The sequence below is a fragment of the Cryptomeria japonica genome, chromosome 10 (genome assembly GCF_030272615.1).
Source record: "Cryptomeria japonica chromosome 10, Sugi_1.0, whole genome shotgun sequence".
Classification (NCBI taxonomy): domain Eukaryota; kingdom Viridiplantae; phylum Streptophyta; class Pinopsida; order Cupressales; family Cupressaceae; genus Cryptomeria; species Cryptomeria japonica.
In genome coordinates, this window is record NC_081414.1 from 709,059,107 (window position 1) to 709,069,688 (window position 10,582).

The following is a 10,582-nucleotide window of genomic DNA, read 5'->3' on the forward strand; positions in this document are numbered from 1 at the left end:
AAGACAGAAGTATGTTATGCAGTTCCTGCTTTGCGTTGTTGCAGCAGTATTCAAATCATGGTTTATAATCCCAGAATAACATGTTTCTAAGGATATGGATCATTTTCAGATATCATAAAATTGGGTACGAAAGATTATAAAACTCAAAAAAGTGTTGGTCATAGCCACAGCGTTAGTGAAATTAAAGACACCCCACATTCAGAATAATCATGTGTATGTCAAATCAAATTCATGAAAATCCCCTCTTAAATAGTTCAACAAAACTTAGTTACTCCTTTTATGATTTATCTGGTCCATACCATCAGCAATACAGTAGCATAATATGTAGATTGAATGCTTCTCTGCCCAACTTAGAAATGAAATTATGCCAATACAAATTCCTACATATAATGCCTTAGGTATTGACTCCAGTTTCGATTCTATGCATAAATAATCAAAGAGTAAGTGATAAAACACTAAATTTGTGAGGCATTTTGCACCCTAACACATACTGCTAGAGTAAACATACTCCTTTACTCCGCTAAGAAGAAAACATTAAAGAAACAGCATCAATAGTGCAGTTTTCAAAGAGGGTAATTTTCTTAAGCAATTGGAAAATGCTTTGCCTCTAGTTCCCATGTCCCCTAGTACCCAGATCAGCTGCTGCTTGGGCTGCTTTGCTAAGTACTCCAGACAACCACAAGGCTCCAGAAGAAAAGTACCTGCTATTTACAACGGCCGACCCTGCACTGCTAGATGTTTGCTCTGCAGCCGACAGCATTGCTTTAGTCTTCTCTGAAACGTGATATCTCTCTTCCACAGATTTGATACATTGTGCAGCAGCACTAAGTTTGTCATTGATACCTATTTTCTCGCCCAAAGATATCACCTTAGCTGCAGCACTAGCTGTGACCTGATGACTTTCATCAAAGGCTTTGGCCTTGCTCAATGCATCTTTTCCCAGAATATACCCTTTGGAAAGCATTGCAGAAACAACATCTTGGGCCACGGTTACTGCCTCACGAGGATTTTGAACAAAACCTCTAGATCGTGTAACCTGATACAGCAATATTCATCATCTAGCCAGAAATAAATGATTGTCAAACAACAATAATCTGCATACTTAAACGGTCACTGTATTTGTCTTAAGAGGATTAATTGCACTGATGGTATTGTTAGCCATTCGCAGATAAAAACAACAAAAAATTGCATGCATATAGGGGGATACCTCTGCCTCATCATCATGTTGAAGTCTCCATGAGTGTGTCCTCCAATCATCAAAAGAATCCTCACAATCCCCCCATCGCACTATGCATACTTTTTGATCTATTATAGTTGCTCCCTGCAAAGCTTTCAGTATAAATTCATTGCAGCATAAAAACTATTTCATCCTTTAGAAGGGTTCAACTGTAGACACACAGTATATTCCTATCTTGAAAACTCACAATTCTGCTGAAAAAAATGCTCTTATCCAGGTCAAAAGCTAGATAAGTCTCAAGTATAGGGGTATTATGTTAACCAAACAACCATGAAAACCTTTAATGCTTGTCCTGATATGTGACGAGAAAAGTTGTAAAAGCTGCTGAAATAGTACTCTTGCCGGGGTCAAAATCTAGATGAGTCTGGATTATGTTGACAAAACCACCATGAAACCGTTTAATGCTTCTCTTGATATGTGAAAAGCAAATTTCTAAAACTAGGGCACTTGATAATAATAATGGTTGACATTATTGAGCTTTGGATTTTGAACTTGCCAGGCTCAGGGCTCAAGCACTAACCCATGCTTATTAGTAAATCCGAGTTCAAAGTTCGTTTATGGAGAGGTTCTCTCGCAGTGAGTACTCACTAGTTATGGGAGACCACGGATGGTCTAATTATATAAGAAATCACCCCCAACTTATGGACTGTAGAAGCTCAATAATCTACCCCTTTTTCATATGGTAGGAGGATATGCTCTTCAAAGTCCTTAAAACGAGAATTATTTACACAAAGTTCAGATTGAAGGGTTAAGTAGACTCAAATTCCGAAGAATTTGGTTCTGAATTCTGAGTTCAATTAGGAGCCCATAAGAGGAAAACTACAGGACACAACTGTTGAGAGGTTTTCAATTAAGAAGAACAATTATTTCTAACTCTTTTAATGACAAAAGGGTTTGGTCTCCTAAACAGCAAATCACAGGTACACATATAAGCCCCTGAAATGTATTTAAACCTTGTTAACCAGAACGAAAGATTGAATTGTAAAAACGAGAAAATGACTTACAGTCAGCAGAAGAGCAGTTTCTACAGCATATGGCTCCTGGAAAGTCACAAAAGCAACTTGGGAATCCTCGCCAACTCTGGTAAAACAGTACCATTAGATGAATTGCAGAAATTCTCACAACAGAATTGATTTCAAATAGGGCAAGTTTGAACCCACCTCTCTAATTCAACAGTCTCAACCGTTCCAGAGTAGGAGAAGAAATCCCTCACATCCCTTTCGGTTGCATTTGGAGACAAACTCACCACTTGAATAGCGTAATTCTCCATAGCTTCAGATTCTTGCGGCACACAAAACTTCTTAATTACACTTCTATTTCCATCTCGGACACCGCCACTGCGATCTCAGAAGAGAAATTCTCCAATAAATCCCAAATTCATCAGATTGGTGTACATAAAGTTTAAATCACAGAACTGGTTTATCACTTTTGATTGGAATTACAAAAAATTCAGTGGTAAAACGTATACACTGAAATAAACCCCAACCAACAAATTAATCTGGAAAACTCTATTTCCTTAATAAACCCTAAAGAAAACCGTCAATCAAATATCTTTATGTCCCGTCAACTTCTATTGGTAAGATGAAAATTAAACGAGATAAGTATAGTGTCACTTCACACATACCTAATTCTATTTTGTCTTGTAGGAGTATAGTGTGTATTCCATTATTATTGTTTTCAATAAAGCTTTATTTCAATAAAATAAAAAAATAAAAAACTCCATTTGTTCATACTTCAATTTTTTTCAAATCTAGACACCTCATGCACATGTGTTCATTTTTGTCATGTGGACTTCAATTGAATTTTTTTTTTTTTTTTTTTTCTCTAACTAAATATGATTAGTAATAATAATAAGTCAATGAATTTAGATATAAGGGAAGAAGAATAGTTAGCATCTATGTTTCAATTATTGCTCATGTTTCAATTATCATTCTCTCTTTCATTTAACTCCTTAATTTTAATGAACAAAAAAAATGATAACTAAAAGCCCATTAATATATTTCACATCTAACGATAGGCACCCACTTTACCCCTAGTTGTTAGATTTTTGGAATTTAATTAGAGGAGTTGCGCAACTTTATTGGTACCCATAGTGCATGACTAATAGGGTATATGTGCATAAATATCGGTCATTTTTGAGGTGGTTGTAGTGCACAACTACTAGGACATCTTTAAGTAGGGTATCATGCAACACTTTGAAATGACCACTTTTTGACCCTTGTGCACATACCAGATCCCATAACATGCTTCATTACTACCTAGAAGCCATAACAATAGGTATAGGTAGTTAAGCCACATACAAAGACAACAAAAAAAAAATCATCAAAATCTGATGTATCGTTTAGGGTTTAGCTATAACGACTATTGGTACACTTCCTCAAGGGGATTCATTTAGACACCATGCTTTTTTAGAAATCACTTGTCCCTCCCCTTCCTATGATTCCTTTACACTACCTAGTTGTTGGGAACATCCTTCTATGTACTATTTAATTTGTACCAAATCTCTTCTTGATGTAAAGCTTTTGATGATGGACTTTGTAATCATTCTTTACAATATAATGTATTGGTTGAAGTCTTTCTTTTTAACCAAATTGAAGATTGACAAGGGGAGGCTCGCTTGTGGAGTTTTCTATTGGCTTTTGTTGCTATTGTGCAACTCTGTAATCAATGAATTTATTTGGTTTTTGTTGTTGTTGTGCAACTCTCATTGTAATCATTTTGTAGTTTAATTCTTCTTATTCTAGTGAAAATAACTTGGGATAAATATTATATAAGTATGGCTATAAATAAGTATTAAATTAATAAAAAGATTTAAGGCATTTAGTTTTAAGATTGATGAAGAATATTTTATGGTTTATATTTTTTCTTCTTCTAGTAATTAGATTTATGTCAAAGGTTCAAACATGTTGTCAAGTTGATTATTCAAAGCTATGAGATTTCCACAATCCATTCAAATCTTGTATGCAGTTTCTGGGTTTGATTGTGTTATAAATTTTTGACCATCAACGTTTCAAATCACACTCTGTGATTCATCATCAGGATGCAAGAGAGTTCAAGGAGTTGAAAGATAGTAAGTTGCAGACCAAGGCATCAATATAAAGAGGGGGATGAGCATGAGGAACAAGGAAACCCAAAGACAAAGAATAATAAGAAATATAAAAATAGACAATAATCATCTAAAATAAAAAATAGGAAAAGAAAAAATAATGAAAGACAACAAAATTAAAACATTAAGAAAAATAGCTAAAGTTCTCATAATTGTACCTATGGGTCAGCGCCCTCGTTTTTGGTTGCTTTTATTATCAAAAACAACAAATTCAGGAAAGAAATACTTAAACAAAAAAGAAATATATACATAAAATAAAATAAATCAACCTACAAATATAAAAATATATGGGTGTGTATACATATTTAAATATATACACATGCCCATATAAATATTAAAACAAAATTAATAAAGAATAAACGAACAAGAAAATACACCAATCTAAAAAACATAAATGCACAATAAATACATAAATGGCTTTTGTTGTTTCCATTTATTGTGCACTTATGTTTTTTAGATTGGTGTATTTTCTTGTTCGTTTATTCTTTATTAATTTTGTTTTAATATTTATATGGGTATGTGTATATATTTAAATATGTATACACAACCATATATTTTAATATTTGTAGGTTGATTTATTTTATTTTATGTATATATTTCTTATTTATTTAAGTATTTACTTACTTGCTTTTGAATTTGTTGTTGCTTTAGTGACCTTTAGCTTTTTTTCTTGGTGTTTTAATTTTTTGTCTTTCATTGTTTTCTCTTTTCCTATTTTTTATTTTAGATTATTATTGTCTATTTTTATTTTTCTTAATATTCTTTGGCCTTGGGTTTCCTTGTTCCTCGTGCTCATCCCCCTCTTTATATTGATGCCTTGGTTTGCAACTTACTATCTTTCAACTCCTTGAACTCTCTTACATCCTGATGATGAATCACAGAGTGTGATTCAAAATGTTGATGGTCAAAAATTTATAACACAATCAAATCCAGAAACTGCATACAAGTTGATTATTATTCATTTTAGGTCAATGATGTAGTTATAGATTTAATTCCCAAACCTACAAATTTAACATTTTAATGAGTATTTAACTGTTTTGTTATGGCTTATGTGTTTTGTTTGGGCGCCTAGTTGTGTGATGCTAGAAGCTATTTTGTAGCTCTTTGTTTTGCTATTTTTATGAGGGTTCGGGACCCTTCCCCTGCTAAAGTAATCAAAAGCATTTTAATGAGTATTTAAAATTTGTGTGCCACTTTAAATTGTTATGTGAAACCTTTAGGGATGCACTTACCTTTTATATATAAACATGATGGCACTGTTAAGTATTGGTAGAGGTTGTTGTGTTAGGCACAAATGGTGACTTCCTCCCCCCTCTTGCCTCAATCAAACTCTTGGATCAATTTAACATTTTTACATAAATTGGAAGATATAGTAAGCACATGCAAATGCCTACTATGTCCTTATCAATGCAGATGCTAAGTGTGGATGTGTTCTCTTGATAAGTCCTAAATAATTAGAATCGATTAAGAATTGTCTTTTTATACAATACCCTAACATGTAAAATTTAAAAAAATCATAGTCAATTGCGTAATAGGTGGTTGAGATTGAGTCAATCTAGATCCATGTTTATATATGATTTTGAAATTTTGGGGGATCAAAACTATTGCTATAGCTATAGACCAAGTGTGGTTTTGAACAATGGTAGGGAATAGATAACCTAATGATCAAATTTATATCTTTGGGATGTGTGGAGTTTGGATAAACCCAAGATCGGGTGAATTTACTAACATTTGCACATAAATACATGAATTTCACAATATAACATTTTGATAGAAGAGTGAGGGAAAAGTGAGGGGAACACTTTTCACCCTTAAATTTTTCCCCCACTTGGACTTGTATGCGAGCTACTATGAACTATGCATGTCAAGGTAAGTAAGAAACCAACATGAAATTAAATAATAAACACATGGGTTTAAGGACAATAGTGTGACCCACTAGGGAACCAATCCTATATTTTGCCTAAATTCAAACTGTGATTGAAAAAACATGGGGTTCAATCTAACCTTAAGGTTTTAATCTAATTTGCCTAATGCTTTGGAGGGTCAAAATAAGTCATTTGAAGATAAAAATGTATAAACTTGTGTAGCCTTGGGTGTTAGCTTTCCAAAAATTATAATTAAAAATTACAATATGTATTATATTTTTCTAAATATTTTTAATTTTATAATCAACATAGTTTCATTACAAAAGTAATGGCCTTAGTTTGAAACACTAGAAAAATGACAATATAGCTTTAAAAAACCAAAAAGTGACACATTAATGTTCTTGCTTCAACTTTTTTTTTTGTTGATAAAAATATAAAGATAAATGTGTAATAGTTAAATATAGGTCCAAAATGTAATACTATTTGGCTCACCTTTTTCCACCATGACTTCTATGAGTCTTCAAGTTCAAAGGAATCTAGTCTAGAAACCAAATCATTCAACACATTCTTTATTACAGTAGGTGAATTTAGGTAGCTCTCTTCTCTTTCTAGACTCCTTTATGAATCCTTCCCTTGCTATGTACCCATTAAAAATTGATGGAGAACAAACTCTTCATCCTTTGTAGGTATTGACTACTTTATCTTTATATATATATATATATATATATATATATATATATATATATATATATATATATATATATATATATATATATATATATATATATATATATATATATATATATATATATATAACTTGTGATTCCCTCATTGCCTTAAAGACCTAATGTCTTTCTTTCAATTTTCTTGGCTCTTTACACTTTAGGTGGCTCGCACTCTCTTTCTTTATTGCTAGGATAAATCTTAAATATGCTTTCCTCTTTCTAATGATTCTATTATTTCTAGGATTCCTCCATCAACTCTATCAAATTTTTAACTATATGTATTGTTTTCCTTCTTCTAAGAGGTACTCCTCCATTGCACCATTTTCTCAACTCTATGTTATATGCTCATCTACTACAATGGGAGAACACTTAATTCCTATCTCATCCTCTACCCATTTTCTTACAATGGAGGAGATTATGATACAATAACACCTTCCACTCAAACATACTCCTTAGTTGAATATTCTCTCTCCTTTTTCTACCCACACAAACAAATATGAACAAAACCTCATACATAAGTAAAAACACTATAATATCAATTAATGTATTCAAGGCAAGGGTTTTTTATGGAGGACAAACTAAAATAAGTAACCTAACACTTGCTAACACACACATGGACAAATGAAACAAAAAAACAATATTGTTTATATTGAAAATTACAAATTTGGAATTGTAATAGGCCTACAAATATGCCTAGAGGAGCCTTTAGATTACACAACTAATGAATCAACCAAATAATTTTTTTATTGTCCTAGAGGAATACATTACATAGTAAATCTCTCTCCTTTATTCGCTTTCTACCCTCTAGCAAGAGGGTCTCCTCTTTTCCTTCTTTGCCTCTATTGAAGTCAAGTCTGCACTGAAGAGTACAAGATATAAATATGGTAAGGATTGAGATGTACATGCTCTAGTTTAAACTATGTATGTTCAGTGTGATCCAAAACTTTAAGAAAAAATACATACACTATTTAAACCATAATCTTATCCATGTCAATCTAATGGATTGTGGATAATTAATGTCAACTATGGTAAGAATTACAAACATGATATAATGAGTTAGAAAGACAAAATAAAGACACTAGTAATGTACAATAGAAAATAGAAACATTATGTATTGTATTTCATAATTAAAATTATTTAGACACGAAACTAGTGAAAACTAATGTGGTAGACATAGAACATGAGCAAACATAAAAGTTAAAAGAGGCATTTAAGTAACCATAAAAATTATTAAGGAGCTATAGGAAAACATAGTAAATAAATATTAAACATTTAAGAAAACATGAGTGCTAAAAGGTGGGATAGGAAAGATAGCTTCCGAGTGAGGAAAAATCATAAGGTATTATATAAAAAGTGAAATGAGAATAGGAAACACATAAGAATTATGACATATAATATAAAAAGTGAAATGACATTAAGAAAATTAAAAAAAATCATGGCATAGATAATGTAGAAGGTAAAATAAGAATAATAAAAAAATGATAATGATGACATATGGTATATAGAAAGTGAAATGAGAATAGGAAACACATAAGAATTATGGCAGATAATTAAAAAAGTGAAATGAGAATAAGAAAAATAAAAAAAATCACGACATAGATAATATAGAAGGTAAAATAAGAATACTAAAAAAATGATAATGATGACATATGGTATATAGAAGGCAAAATTATAATAGGAGAAACACAACAAACATGACATAAAAATATCAAATTGTAAGAACAAATATACAAGAACACATAAAAGATAATATCAATCTATAGATAAATAAATCATACAAATGCTTTACTTCCCCTCCAATTTTATGAATTGCTTATTCAATTATAGTGTTTCCTCTTGATAGGAATTGAAATTCTTGATGAACACTCTATCAATAGGTGGAACCACAAGAGCTTATGCATTTACCCATTTCTCTTAGTTTTTGGATGTGGTCTCCAGAAATATTTTGCATTTGTTGAACTATAAAATTATTCTTTTGAATCCATGAAGCAATTCTTGTTCCATTGAATACTATTTCTTGTAGCATATGATCCTCATTCTTCTTATGTACACCATAGGGTAAAGTATGCTTGATATGATTATGCACCATCTTGGAGTTATATTTTTTATTTCATTTATTCACCAGACCCTCTTGAAATATATCATAAAGATACTTTTTTATTTCATAAGGATGTTCATTAGGCATATGTATGCAAGTATCCAAATTGAAGTGGCCCATCTTAGAAAGAGGCTCATATGGATCTTGAATATTCTTTAGAATTATGCCCTCGTGAATGTATTTAACATATTGATCAATGTACAACATAAGGGACATCACTCAAGTATTCAAGCACTAGTCAACTAAGAAAGATGTGACATCTATTTGAAGTAGGAATGCATGACATAATGCATATACTTCTCTAAGATCCACCTTAAGAGGTAAAATGACACAAACCAAAGTGTGAATGAATATTTCACTAGCCATCTTCAATGATACTATTTGAATCAATGCAATACTTTAACTTTTAAAGTGTCCATTTTCTAATAATTATTTAGTGCACATATTGAATTGATTTGTAACATTTGTGAGAATATCACCAAAACAATATGGCATTATACCTACCAGACATAGTGGACCATAATAGTTATTTTGTGGGATTCTTCATTTGAAAATGTAATCAAAAGAGTAACATGAGAGGAAGAATATATGTATCTCTAAAATGTATTGAACCCACAAAAATCATCCATATGCAAGCATGTGTGAGAATCAATGTGTAAGAACTCTAGCGAGAGAATCCTATTCATTTGAGATGTAATGATGTTATTAGAATGAAAAATGGATTAGTATAAATCTTCAACTTTTTTTATTTGGAGTGATAACTAAACGATTGGCCCTATAATCAACACCTTTAATATAATCATATCACTATCAATAAAGTCTCATACTTTATGTTTCAATTTCATGCAAACTTGTGGGTGAATTCCATGTACTTTATGAAATTTGTGAAATGCAGTACCCTCTAGCTTGATCTAATGGAGTTAGAAATGGAAGAGTAATCAACTTAGAGCCTAACAAAATTTAAAATGCAGTGTCTAGGTCTCTTTGTAACTTAGTAAACTTCCTAAAATTATGTAGATCGAAATAAGGTGCATTGGAAATACTAGGCACTTAATACACACTTTTCTTTGTTTTATTAGAATCAAAATACCTTTTGAAAAAGTATTGGATTTTTATAATTTTGAAGGATAAGACATAGATTTGTACTAAAGTGTATATGATACAAGCAATTTGATCTTAAGATTATTTAGGTAAGGGTACATGCCCATAAGAAAATAAAAACTACTTAAGTGTTCATTATTCTTAATAGTGGAGGAGTTCCTTAAGGAATATAATTTGTAGCTCATTATCATCAAATTGATGCTTTATTTTACTATACATGATTGAAAGTGAACTACTTAATGAGCTAGACTTGTTACTCTTTTGGGCACAGTTAGTCAAATTATTCACAATTTCAATCTAAATTACATATAGAAGCACATAGAAGCACATAGTTGGTCTCCATGAGTGGAAATATAAAATTGTACATGAACCTAATCTGAAACATGTGGATCCAATTTGATAGAATGCATATTTTTTAGATTCACTCATCTTGATTTATGTTATTTTAAT

General features: G+C 31.4%; 1 protein-coding gene across 1 annotated transcript; it reads right to left on the reverse strand.

Annotated features, from left to right (window-relative positions):
• Window positions 1–250: 250 nt before the first annotated feature.
• Window positions 251–2,866, reverse strand: LOC131029306 (binding partner of ACD11 1). The gene is made up of 4 exons (XM_057959742.2): window positions 2,398–2,866; window positions 2,242–2,317; window positions 1,208–1,321; window positions 251–1,036 (listed from the first exon to the last, which is right to left on the reverse strand). Exons 1-4 carry the CDS (start codon window positions 2,505–2,507, stop codon window positions 608–610), a joined length of 729 nt encoding a protein of 242 aa, XP_057815725.2. The 5' UTR covers window positions 2,508–2,866; the 3' UTR covers window positions 251–607.
• Window positions 2,867–10,582: the final 7,716 nt, after the last annotated feature.

What these genes read in the sequence shown, in the direction of transcription:
- LOC131029306 (XM_057959742.2), bottom strand. Translation starts at nt 2,507, where the DNA reads ATGGAGAATTACGCTATTCAAGTGGTGAGTTTGTCTCCAAATGCAACC. An exon ending in GAGACTGTTGAATTAGAGAG is followed by an intron (nt 2,318 to 2,397) that starts GTGGGTTCAAAC and finishes CTGTTTTACCAG; the next exon opens with AGTTGGCGAGGATTCCCAAG. An exon ending in AACATGATGATGAGGCAGAG is followed by an intron (nt 1,037 to 1,207) that starts GTATCCCCCTAT and finishes TTGCTGTATCAG; the next exon opens with GTTACACGATCTAGAGGTTT.